Genomic DNA, 13,605 nt, shown 5'->3' with positions numbered 1-13,605 from the left:
ACATTTTCTGATAAGTGGGATCCTGCAAGATCTTTTTGAAGAAAAGTTCTCATAGTGTCACCTGGGAATAATGTAACATTTTTACAATGCAGCTACATGACAATTGTTAAGGTGATAAACACCACTGTTTAGGAAGTTATCACCTAAATGTACTATCAATACTGGCTTTTAAAGCTATGGATTTTTCCTTATATGATCACAGGTGCCACTGTAGGCTTTCAAAACAATAGAAGCCATTTGCTTTTTTAAATCACCTATTGACATACTTTTAGATGAAATGCTTTTCTGCTTGCTTTGATCAATTATTTATTTGGGGGGGTTGTTTGAAAGGCATATCTTTGGTTCATCAATACTGATCAAATGTTATTCATTTTTTATAATGAGTCACAGTAGACAAGGAATTTCAAATCTATAATCATTTTACTTTTGCATGTGAGAGGCATTATTTTTCCCTTGACATTTTCAGGAAAATACAACAATAGATAAAATACAAGGAATCTTGCTTGCTAGTTTCTTAAGCATTGTTCTTGTACCGACACTGGACAGCACAGAGTAAGATCAATTGCAGATTCCACAGCACTTTCTACTGATGGTAAATAAATGTCCAGTTTTCTTTTAATATTTATAAGTGTTACTCTTGTTGTCTAACTATACATATTATGAATAACACTTGCCTGTCCCTTTGAGTGTCACCTTTGTATTGTCTTTATATGTATAATTTGTAATAAATAAATGTAAAAAGATGAGAAAAAATCTATTAGAAATCTTGTATTTTGTCGTTTGCCTGACTGGCAAAGCTAGATCTATTCAGTCAATCAAGTCAACTTGCCACTATCATGTTGTCCGTGATATAGATTTTACTGTTGTTAAATATGACTGACCATTGTCATGTATATCAACAACTGTGATTTATTGAACAAACCACATACACATCAGAATCCAACATACACTTTAGGATTGGAATGTGGCGCTCTCCTGGGCCATATTCTTCAAAGACTAGTTATACTAATTTGAGCATTTAACTGAAGCACAGCATTCAACTGCAAAGGCATACAACACTATTTAGTGTGGCCAATTCTTTAATGCTATTCTTTCTAGATGTAATCAAGACACACAGGATTCAGATAGAAAAGCACTTTAATCTCCTTACTACGGTTCGGGTTATGGTTGCATGAATAAACACGCAAAACACAGTTTATATAACAAATCCTCTGTGTGATTGTGCTAAAATGAAAGAGTATGCCTCAGTCTCCATATTAAACTTCTCCATGACCTTTACCCTGTCATTCAACACAAGAGCAATCCCTCCAAAACAGAAAAGCAAGTAACAACCTGCCAATAATATAGAGGAAAAAATATATATAGAAAAGCATGGTTATGATAATTGATCAGATGGAAAATGGACAACAACTTTCATTAAGTGGTAGTAAATATAAAATGTATGTAAAAAAAAAAGTACAACATCTTTGCACAAGACACCAACAAACTCTTCCCAGGAACATGGAAGAAAGGCATTTAAATCCTAATGTAACTAACTGTCAACCATTCTGAAACTTAACTTTCAACCAAAAACATATCTTAACATGATCTCTGCTTACCGTAGGTACCATGGTATTTAATATAGCTATAGCTAATACAGCTGTGCTCCGCTGATGCCCTTCCCACTCTTATCATCAGACCTCCTCCTCATCATCCTCTCTTCAGAGTCCCGACAAAGTGCTTCGTCACTGGCGGCCTGCAAGCTATCGAAGGTGCCGTGTCTCTCCTCTGCTCTCTTCAGGTCTTTCCCCTGCTGCCTCCGTCTCTTGCACACTTCTGTACAGCGCTCAAAGCAGTTTAACCTGGTGTCGGTGGTGCAGGCGTACATGCCAGCAGGCACTGCCAGTACCATAGCACACACAATCACTATAATGTGAATGAGTCTCTCCCTCTGTTCTAGTTCGCTGATGTCACTGCCTGTAACAAACACAATGCACTGGCCTTCACGAGGAGCTTGATTTTTTAGGGTCACGCAGACCTCGTACTTTGTGACTGGCATCAGGTCACCAACTGAGTAGCTATTGATGCCAGGGCCAATGTAGATCATCTCTTTTTTGGGAAAGTCGTATTTACCAAAGTGAATGGTAAACCAGGTTTCTGCTGGGTTCTCTGTGACGGCATACCACTCCAAGGTGATACCATAGACCGTCTGCTTGGAGATGCGGATGTCTATATACACATTCTCCTCCGCTGATGCTAATGGGAAAGCAGGGGACAAGGTGACGGAAGAGTTGAGGGACCTGACATTGACAGTAACGCTAATGGAAGAGTTTCCTATGAAGTTGTTGGCAATGCAAATGTAGTATCCTCTGTCTGCGAGGTGAAGAGATGGAATTATTAGCTGCGAGCTGATGGTGTCTTCTTCCACACGTATCTGTTTGACTGACGGGGCACCAAGAATTATGTTACTCATGTCGATTGGCAGGATATACATTTGTCAAATCAGGACACATATTAATATTCTGTACGTACTTTTGAATGTACTGGTAATAAGCGTATGTATATTATTGAATGCCCTATTCAATTAAGCAAGTAAAGAACGCAAGAGCCAAAACCAGAAATTGTCTTTATCCAAAACTTGCCCACATGTTTTGTTAAATTATACAGTTAATGTAGTTTATGTGTTGTCTTAGCAGTATTAGGGGTATAGGTCTTAGCCCATCAATAAACTGTTGCTTTTTATAAATAACGGTGATAAGTAAAAAAATAAAGCCTTACCAGCAAATCCTCTTATAATCTTCAGACTGTACATCCATTGAATGCTGGGGTCAGGCCTAGCCTTGACTAAACAAGTGAGAGTTAAATTTGCTCCCAGTTGCAAAGTAATGTTGGTGTCTAAGGCTGAGGCCACAGGCTTCATACAAGTTTTCAACAGGAGCTCATGGAAGAATTTTCCGGCACGGGTGCTAGGTCCTGCACAGGTCAGGTAAGAGTTCATCAGAATCAGTGGTGGGCTCACAGTTCTGATAAATTCGACAAACCCTTTAAGACGACAATCACATAGCCATGGATTGTCGTGGAGCGCCAGAACAACATTTGCTGCCACACCATCTTTGACCCACTGTTTTCCTGTTGTTTGCAGTAGAGGCCAGTTCAGAAAGACGTCTTTTGATATGACCGTAAGTTGATTGAAGGATAAGTCTAAGTAAGTCAGACCTGGCAAATGTCTCAAAGCGTATTCTTGGAGCACATCTAGTCGATTATGTTTTAGGTCCAAAATCTTTAGGTTTGGCGTAGCTTGGAACGCTGTCCATGGTACTGAACGCAGCTTGTTGCCCTGTAACCTCAACTCTGTTAAATTCCTGAGCCCTTCCAGACACTTGATATTCATAAGGGTGATATCGTTGAAATTTAGCCAAAGAAACACCAAGGCATTAACACCAGAGAATGCCCCTCGAGGCAATTCGGTCAGGTGTGAATTCTCAATGCGAATCTTTATAAAATCATCAGCGATATCTTCTGGGATTTGTCCCATGGCAGTTTCCATACAAAGTAATGACCTAAAAATTCACGGGAAAAAGGTTTATTCATAATTTGATAGAAAGGGGAAAGATTACATGCTTTCAAGGTGAACTACACACACAAACATGTTAACATGGTAAGGAAAAACTATTAAAGTCTACAGGAATGATTAATAAAGTCGACCGGAAAGGGAATGAAAAGTCTAGACTAGGCTACTCACCTTCCCAAATTGTCATTTGTACAAGAGCAACCGGGCAAACAATACAATAAACAAGGCGTTGCTAGACTAAAAACTAAAGTTATGGTTAATGGTATGTACAAGATGTCCATATTCCTTTAAAAGAAATGCCTGTGAGGTCTCTCTGCATGGTAAGTCTATCTCAGAGGGAAGAAAGCCTATTACCTTAATCTTCTTTGACGTAATTCTTAATACACCAAATTGCATCTTAGACACGCCAGAAATGTTTATTTTTAGCAATGAACAATATTATTTTCTAACTTTGCTGTCATCTTCAGTAGACCCCTTAGATTGAGGTTTTGGGGCTCATAATATTTGGAAATGACTATGAGCTGTATAATGTACTTATCCTGAACACTGAGCACCAATGCTAAAGGATAATCAAAAGTCGTTTAAAGACATACATAACGGAGAGGGTGAAATACTACTTTGGCTACAAACTAGCCAAGCCATTATCAAGTAAAGACTTTCAATGCAAATAAAAAAACACAATTTATTTGGCTCTTTGGTAAATATCTGGGCGCTTAGACATTAATGAGACAGAATAATATGTATTTATATAGTGGACTACATCCGGCCACAGCATGGCATTTTGATAAGATTGTTGTCGAAATTTCCACAGAGAATCTAACTATAGTTAAGAGAACATTAAATGATTGTCTTCCAGGCAACAAATGGAGCTCCACATAACCTTCATTCTTCTGATCAATTTAAATAAATAATTGCCTACTTTAATTAAGTTAAATTATTAGATTCCACAGAAATATTTGATGGTCATTTAGACACTGACATTCAACACATTGGTTTTATAAAACACAATTTATTTTGTCATACATTAAGATGTACATTTATTTCTCAGATCATAAATACATACAAAATACGTTGTATAGTAGGTTTGATTCATTTATGGTAAGTACAGTACACTGACATACAAAACTACATACATAATTTCTGCTTCACCAAATCTACAGACAGTATCAGATTAAAAACATGCCGGAATGATGAGGCCATACAGAAAACCTGACGCTGACTAAAAGATGGGTTTTACATATTCTATAGCAATATATTGTTAAAAAAAACGAAATAACATTTGGGTACATATGACCCCACTGAAAGTGCATGACCAGTACAAAATACATGAATACAAATCAGACAGTTTGTATGTGTACACTGAAATAATTTCCCTTTTGTACAAGTTCACAAGTTGGCCTATATTAGTCCAAGGCTGTAAAATGAAAGTTAAGTGAACATTTACTTTACATACAACTACACTCAAATAGCCTTGCACACCCTTTTGCAGAAAGATTTATGGTTCCCTCTCATTTTCCTACAGTCTCTCTCATTTGGTCGTGTGATAGTTACAGTGAATATCGCCAGCCTGAAGAGATCACTCTAAGTGTACTTTCTATATTTTGAGACCAACATTTAGTATTAGCAGAAGTATTCGTTTGGTGGCCCTTCAGTCCTGGCTGTGGCCTCGGAGTCCACACTTGACCTGGCAGAGAGGAGTCTGTTGGATTCATCTGGGTTGAGCTTGGTCAGGTACTCCGCCTCTGTACCCTTTGTCTTGGTCCCTGGGGAGAGCGTCTCAAAGGTGACGTAAGAGTCTTGCATCTCCTTGGACTTCTTCCCCAACAGTTTTTGGCAGCGTTTCTTCAGTGCTCCGCAGCAGACAATCAATGTCAGGGGGACAGCGATAACGCAGGCCACGGTTATCACCACTACATTAATGAGCTTCTGGGTGCCACTGGCGCTAGCAGCTTCGTCCGTTGAGAAGATTACACACTGCTCCTTTTTGGGGATCAGGCCTTTGACGCAGACACAGGCAATGTACTTTGTCTTTGGCACTAGGCCGTCGATGGTGATTCGGTTCTTGCCTGCTCCAACATTAATCCGACGCATATCCCTTTCTCCAAAAACAGCATATAGGACACTGAACTCGGTGGTGTTGGTGGCTGTTGGGGCTCGCCAGTTCAGGGAGACTGTGTGGTCGGTGTCCCCTATCACCTTTACTGAGCGCACCACCCTTCTCTCCGGGGCCTGCTGTAGGGAGGAGGTGTTGGCTGCCAGATTGCTAAGCACTGCCTTCTCCACTTCTATTGGCTCAACTGTGCTGGGGACACCGGTCTGTCCATCTGGTACACTGTCAGAAATACTGTAGCTCTCAATCTCATACTTACCAGTGAAGCCATTGAGAGGCTCGATAATAGGCTGAGCAGCCATAGTTGTTGGTGGTGGGACATATCTAGCAATGAGCTTCTCCTGGTAGGCAGCTTTTCCAATACCTCCGTTTTTCTTCCCTCTGTTCCTTCTGGAGCCTCCACCCGTTTCCTCTGATCTAAATGAATCTGTGATGACCAGGGAAATTATGGCCTCTGCAGTCCCCATGAAGTTGGTGGCTTTGCAGACATATCTCCCAGAGTCATGGTATGAAACAGCAGGCACGCTTAGGATGGACCAAATTATTCCATCCTTGGAAGCTTCTTCCTGTACTGTAACAAAAGATTAAGACGAATACAAAGAATCCTTAATCTTGTTATTATGCATGGTGACTGAAATAGATGTACTTGAACTGATCTTAGCAAGGATGATTTGTCTGAAATGACTTCAGCCAAACTCACCAGTGCCATTCATTTTCTTGCCGTCGGCTCGGGTCCAGGACAGCTCGGGGATTGGGACCCCAATGGTCCCACAGCGAAGCAGCACATTATTCCCCAAGGAGCTGCGGACACGAGCCACGGCTGTGTGAACACGAGGCCTTTGGCATCTCTGAAGTTCTGCCTCACTGAACAGGACACCTGACAGGCTCTCTGGGTCAGTGCAGCGCAATCGGGTATCTATGAGGGCTACAGGCGAGAAGGGCGACTTATGGAACTGGATAAGGTCATACAACCGGCAGTCACACAGCCAGGGATTATCATGGAGACCTGTAATTATGGAAAAAAACACAATGAAATGGTCTGCTAAATGATTCAGAAGTTAAATATCACCCCCAACACCTCTCTGCTCCATTTAATATAGCAAGACATACATATATATGTATATCACTGTGCTTTATCCCATCAGACAAATATTAACAATAATAATGATTGAAGGAGAAGTGATCATGGTGACATAGGTAAATTAAGTAAATGATTGCCACAAGTAGTCAGTTAAGGTTAGACATTACTATTATTAGACTAATCCTTAAACCAGCCCTCAGATAGAAGCCAGGTGGCCCAAGTTTACGTTGGCATTATAATAGGCCTGCAAGCACACAGGCCTTGTTGTCTAAAAACACAGTCTCCTTAGGTGTCATGGTCTGATCTTGATCCTCACCAAGAATCAGTTTGGAGGAATCGTCCTGGGATGGCTTCAAACTCAGCCATGTGGTGAGAACCTCAGGGGGGACAGTTGTCAGGCTGTTGCTTGATAAGTCCAAATAGGTTATATTTTTGATGTACATGGAGGCTTCGGTGGGGATGGATGTGATCTTGTTGTTGTGCAGATCAAGAAGCCTTAAGTTGGGCATGTCAGTCAAAGACTCCCAGGGAAAAGAGGTAAGCGAGTTTCCATCTAGCCTCAGTTCATCCAAACTATACAGACCACGGAAGCTGTCAACACTCAGAGAGCTCAAAGAGTTAAAGGACATCCACATAAATTCCAGGTTTTTGAGGTAGTGAAAGTTTTCACTGGAAATCCTTGTGATAGCCGTCTTCTCAATTCTTAATTTAGAGGTGTCAACAGGAAAATTGGGGGGGACTGCAGTGATTTCTGGATCATTGCAAAGCACACTCCTAAAAGGGAAAAATAGTAAAACAATCAACGGATGAAATGAGCAAACCTCAAAAAGCATATATTTTTTTATATTTAAACACATTTAGTGTTACACACAAGGAATGGGACAATGTATAGCTGCAAAAAAGAAGAGTCCAAATTTATTTAATTTTTTATCAGTTGTTAGTAACTTATATAAAGCGATTTTTTGATGGTGTATTTAAGTAGTGGAGAGTAATTTATACATCACTAATAACCAAAGGAGATTAAAGAGCATGTGCAAGTTAATCCTTATACAATGAAGAAAGAGAAAAGCTGTCCTGAAACTGAATTGCCCACATATCAAAACTCTTATATAAATTAATGGAAACGTGCAGTTAAAACCACTTGGTAATTCTTACCTTGATTTTGATCCGTCACTTAATTTGTGGAAGAAACAGTTACATTGGGCTGGACACGCACTGCAAACCAGCGGCAGGCAAACCAATGCCATCCAAATGCCCGGACAAAAATATCGAAACATTTTAACCTTTAAAAGCTATCCTATACAAACTATCCTACAATTAAAACGGAAGCGCTGCAATTTTGCTCATCCAAACGTAAGAGCATAGTGTCTTGTTCACTCAGTGCCCCATACTGGTCTGCCTATTCTGATTCCACAGATAAAAAGGATATACAAGGATTAGTGGAAGGACTTTGGTTATTTTCATTCACACGATTATTGCTTCTGGGAAGCTGATACGCGGAATAGTTTATATCTGTTTGTATACAGGGCAGGTAGGAGCATACTTCCGAACGACAGATTGACGTTTGTCATGGCATTGTTAGACTACGGAGTTTTAATACTATGTTGACCATAAAGCAACGCGCACATGATCCATTGATTTAGTCGGGGTAACGAATACAGGCATTAAATGCCCCATTCTCTGATTATAGGGCCTATTGTAATTTTAAGTGAAATATTCTCTGTCTTCAAAAATAGTCGGCCAACGCTTGTAATAAAACTCTTTATGATCAGACATTTTACATATTTCCCAATCGTAGCCGTATCTTCAAAAGCAGTGCTTATCAGTGATTATTTTGAATATAGCCTACTGCTTTATTGTACAGTTATTTACCGTTTATATATTCCTATAAGTCATATGAGTCATGTATGACATATAATGACATATAATGTCACACAACTAATTCTGTAGGAAATATAAGATGCGAATGCTTGATCGTTTTTAACTGATTAATCTAAACCACTAGGTGGCAGACAGGACTACTAGAGGGTACAATTTCTGGGAAAATTGTGAGGTGTGCTTGCGTCAGTTGCAGATGGGTCAGTTTTTTTACTGACATTTTACAACTGTTATTTCTGTATATGTTATATAAAAATGCATACTTATTATTTACGAAGATTGCATAGATTTAAAAGCATACATTTGTTGCTGCTCATTTACAATGACAAAATACTAATGCCTGGAACACAATGGCTGCGAAGCACGATTAGCTGCGAAGCGCCTGGAAGTGCTGTCTTTTTTCTATCGGCACCCATATGATCAAATTGGAAGCGCCGCGATCTGCTCACGCTCTGCAGCCATCGTTTCGGCAGCTGGTCGAATTATGATAAAATACACCATGTGATATTATATATATGGATAAACAAACATGTTATTAAGATTTTACTACATTAGATGTAAGCAGTGTGCGAAATAGCCTACCTGTCAATATTCGGGAGTCCCCATCTCGCGATTGTTGCGAACTACCGTTCTAAATTTGCTCAGTAGGCAGGGACGGACTGGGAGTAAAAATAGGCCCTGGACTCTGATCCAGACCGGCCCACCAGAACCGGCCCCCGTATACGCAACCACAGTGCCCCGCTAATGCATATACACTCTGGGTTTGATGTGATGCTAGTAGGGAGTTCCACAGTTAATGCGAGTGCGCATAGCGCAAGCGAAATCTTTTGGCTGACTAGAGTGAATTTTTTGGGGGGGAGCTTTATATTAAATGAACATGGCCGTAGGTATAAAATTATAGTAGGCTGCCTATTTTATGGATGCAAGCCAAAACAATCAGTCTATAACCTACATGACAACACACACACGCACACACTTGACAATTTTCGATAATCCAATATGCTATTATTCTAGTATTATTCTATATGGTAGGCTAGTATTCGTAAAGCAACACTGACATAAGAGGTTGCATTGGCTAAAGTTGTTTGGATGCACATTGTTTTATAACAAGGAGGCAAAGTTGTGCATTACAATGCAGACATGACAAATGATTGGCACCAATCTGGCGCATATACAAGAGCAATTAACTGAATAAATGCCAGATGTAGCCTATCGGAGACAGTTGCGGTCTTTCCATGCACCCACCTGCTTTGTTGACCAACCAGCCGGCAAGTCACTTGTGCTAGCAGCAGTAGCAGCTAATGCTAAACATTGTTCTTCTGGGGAATCACTGGGTGGGAGAGGATCCTCTGTCCCGGTAGTGAGTGGGCGCACTGTGCTAGCTGCAACAGCATTGTCATTCGGTGCCTCTTCTTCATCTCTTGAGTGCCACCTTTTTGGATGTGAACTCAAAGTGTGTGAATGATACACTCTGCTTTTGCTTGCTACATTTACATTTATGCAATTAGCAGACACTTTTATCCAAGGCGACTTCCAAGAGAGAGCTTAACAAAAGAGCATAAGTCACTGATCATAACAACGAGGTATTCCCAAACATTGCAAGCAGCCAAAACATGAAGCATACATTCTGAAAAACTAAACAAGTGCCAAGGGAAGACCCATAAGAGCATGCAGTTATACAAGTTAACAACATGAACCACAAAAAGTGCAAGATTGTACCTGTAGAAGAACAATCAACAGTAAAATATTTCACAGCGAGTACAAGAGTTCAAGAGTTAACTTGAGTTAAATGACTAAATGTAAATGTAACTTCGTTATAACTAACCTACAAGAGCAACAAGTCTCTCAATAAGAGTCATTGTGATCCTGGAGGAAACTAACATCAGGTCCAATCAAGCATTCCTAAGTGCCGTTGTACTTCCGGAACAAGTGCGTCTTGAGCCTATTCTTGAAGGTGGGGAGACAGTCAGTGTCCCTGATGGAGGTGGGGAGCTGGTTCCACCATTGGGGGGCCAGGCAGGAGAAGCTTGTGTTGGGACCAGGCGGTCTTGAGTGGTGGGACCACCAGGCGATTGTCTGAAGAAGACCGTAGGTGACGGGTGGGGGTGTAAGGCTGCAGGAGAGACTTGATGTAGTGTAGTCCTGATCTTCCGGATGTTGTAGAGGGTGAATCTACACGACTGGGAAACTGCAGCCACGGGCAGGAGGGAGAAGATTGTGCAGGCCTGGGTGACAGGGGACAGAGAGCGTCAAGTGATGCAGTTAAAGTGGCTAACAAGGAGTCGGTGGCAGTGTTAGTGGGGTGGGACGAGAACTCGTCCATGGGGGAGGGAGGATGTTACAATAGAGGAGAAATAGGAGGGAGATAGGGAGCGGAGGTTGCGCCGGAAAGTTACAAGGGGAAGGGAGGTAGGAGGGATTGGAGGGAGAGAGACAGAAAATTGGATAAAGTAGTGATCAGAAATGTGCAGTGGGGTTTCAGAGGTTAAGTCAGTGATACAGTTACGTGTCAGGACGAGGTCTAGCTGTTTGCCTGTCTTGTGGGTCGCCGGTGTGCTCAGCAGCGTCAGGTCGAAGGAAGTCAGGAGAGACAAGAAGTCGACAGCCTGTGTTCCTTGAAGGTGGATGTTGAAGTCCCCAAGGACTATCAGGGGGTTCCATTATCCGGGAGGACGCTGAGGAGCATCTCCAGCTCCTCCGGAAAGTCGGCTAGCGGTCCTGGTGGGCGATAAAGAACAATTAAGCATGCTTTGATAGGATCAGTAAGCATCACATAATGGTGTTCAGATGATTTGGCAGTAACAGAGTGGTGTGGATGTGTATTTAATATGTGGGGAAACAAGCAAACCTGTCCCACCACCCCGCCCGGTTGAGCGTGGTGAGTGAGTGAAGGAGTGGTTGACGGAGAGAGCAGCTGGAGTTGCAGTTTTCTCTGGGCGGATCCACGTCTCTGTCAGCGCAAGGGCATGAAGAGAAGCATGAGATGCAAATGCCGGGATGAATTCTGCCTTGTTCACAGCAAACTGGCAGTTCCAGAGCCCTAAAGAAAGAGAGAGGGCAGGTGGAGAAGATCTGGATAGCTAGTGAAGGTTAGAAGTTGACCATATATACTTTGTGACATATCTACGTCTACGGGTAGTGTAATGAACAGGAATGCTAAGGAAAGACATGCTAGCTAAGAAAATGTTCTAGGTAGAATACAATATAAATATGAATAAAAATAGGGTGATACTTATCAGAAAAGGTGATCCGGCCCCGTCGGCCTTCCTCGGTGGACTCCCGCAGGTAGACTCCCTGTCTTTGTTCGACCGAGTCTTCGTGCACCGAGGCTGCCAGGCGAGACTGCCTCTGTAGTGCCAGCCGCCTTAACTATGCAAGGCGCAGCTGACAATGACCCTAATTATGTAAACAAAGCCAGGGTCTCACGCGGCAAGTACCCTGGAAAATACCCTGAAACTCGATCTCTAGCTAGCTACCTAACGGCCTGGATAGCTGCTGTCTCTCAGCTCTAACCAGACACAAGATTTAGCAAAAACACAACACAAGCTACAAATTTTAAGTCACTTACTTAGTCAGGAGACAGTCACGATGCACACTCAGTAAAACACTATTCGCTAGCCATTGACTTCTCAACGTTTCTGTTTGGTGCACATGGCTAACTATACGTACACAGGACTGGCTGGCTACGCTTGGCCAAAAAAATGGTGAATAAATGTTTTGAATTCTGAATACTGGACATGGTGATATTAAAAACATTTTAATGACCATAAGTGACAATATTTATTTATTTTGAAACATTTTGAGACCCCCTTCAAATTTTGCTTTTGAGGTTTTCAGGGGGACTCATGGGTTATTTGGGGGGGGTTGAGCCCCCCCCACGTATTTCGCACACTGGTTGTAAGCTATAGCCAGTGGCAGCTGGTGAAAATTATTCTAGATGGGCCTGTGAAATATTCAGTCAATTCAGTAACCATCCTAATACAATTGAACACAAACTACATGGCTAGCTTGATTGTATTCTCCATGTGTGCCTTCGTACACTCGTGTTTATGTATTTTCTCAGATAAATGTTTAATGTCCTTAACTCCAGTGCTCAAAGTGGGCTGGTACTCACCGGTACGAAGTAACGGCAGGGGCGGACTGGCCATCGGGGATAACGGGGTAATCCCCTGTGGGCCGACGGGGTTGGGATGGTCCAAAATACCGGCCCACTTCCATCACCAACCGGCCTTCCCTCTGACATCGCTAGCATCTCATACTATTCCATATTACACAGCTTGATAACGTATACATTCTTTTAAGACCTTTAGTAGGCTCCAATCACTGACTTATACTCCTCCTCGCGATCTGTATTCACACTCATGGTGCCTATTTTTCGAAAATGTTCTGAAATGTGTTCTTGCGAACTTCGGAATTTCAACATAAGAAATTAAACATATATGATGTCATTTCTTTGTGATCATCCAAAATAATGTAAAGTGTAAGGGTATTTTTCCAAGTAAGCCAATGACTAGGTGATACGTGCGATGCATTGAGTGGGCAACGCGCCGTGTATTGAGTGGGCCGCATGTCGTTTACTGAGTGGGCCGGTCTGACAGCGGTCTGACTGTCTGGCTCTAGGCAGATCAAATACTTTTAAACTTCAACAGAGTACCCGCAGGAAATTAACGCTTGTCAATGGAGCGAGGCCAGACTCTCTGTGCAAATGAAATGTACGAGAGTCTGGTTAGGACCAGGCCACCCATGAGCACCAGCACCTCTACATTTTACTCTAAGCGCACCGGCACCTTTTTTTACGTAGTGGTGCCGGTACACTTAGGAGTAAAATATAGCCTAGTGGTGTCAGTACTACTTACCGGTGAGTACTCTACCACTGATAGAAAGCATCAGGGTCACAGAGATTGATACCCAGAGGGCACTAGCCCAGCCTATCAGAAGTTTGCTTACCCACGGACGCTAGATTCGAAAAAGTTATCTAGACAGAAT

The 13,605-nt window shown here is 41.9% G+C and overlaps 2 protein-coding genes across 2 annotated transcripts; both read right to left on the bottom strand.

Moving 5' to 3' along the window:
- Window positions 1-1,630: 1,630 nt before the first annotated feature.
- LOC124475795 (leucine-rich repeat, immunoglobulin-like domain and transmembrane domain-containing protein 2) lies at window positions 1,631-3,539 on the bottom strand. The gene is made up of 2 exons (XM_047032607.1): window positions 2,758-3,539; window positions 1,631-2,421 (listed from the first exon to the last, which is right to left on the bottom strand). The coding sequence occupies exons 1-2, from the start codon at window positions 3,524-3,526 to the stop codon at window positions 1,631-1,633; spliced, it is 1,560 nt and encodes a 519-aa protein (XP_046888563.1). The 5' UTR covers window positions 3,527-3,539.
- A 1,365-nt stretch (window positions 3,540-4,904) lies between these two features.
- On the bottom strand, window positions 4,905-8,065 carry lrit1b (leucine-rich repeat, immunoglobulin-like and transmembrane domains 1b). The gene is made up of 4 exons (XM_047032653.1): window positions 7,897-8,065; window positions 7,058-7,515; window positions 6,361-6,666; window positions 4,905-6,231 (listed from the first exon to the last, which is right to left on the bottom strand). Exons 1-4 carry the CDS (start codon window positions 8,016-8,018, stop codon window positions 5,171-5,173), a joined length of 1,947 nt encoding a protein of 648 aa, XP_046888609.1. The 5' UTR covers window positions 8,019-8,065; the 3' UTR covers window positions 4,905-5,170.
- Between the last annotated feature and the right edge of the window lie 5,540 nt (window positions 8,066-13,605).

This window comes from Hypomesus transpacificus, chromosome 13 (genome assembly GCF_021917145.1).
Source record: "Hypomesus transpacificus isolate Combined female chromosome 13, fHypTra1, whole genome shotgun sequence".
Taxonomy (NCBI): Eukaryota; Metazoa; Chordata; class Actinopteri; order Osmeriformes; family Osmeridae; genus Hypomesus; species Hypomesus transpacificus.
The sequence above is the reverse complement of the archived record's forward strand: the minus strand, read 5'-3'. Positions and strand labels throughout refer to the sequence as shown.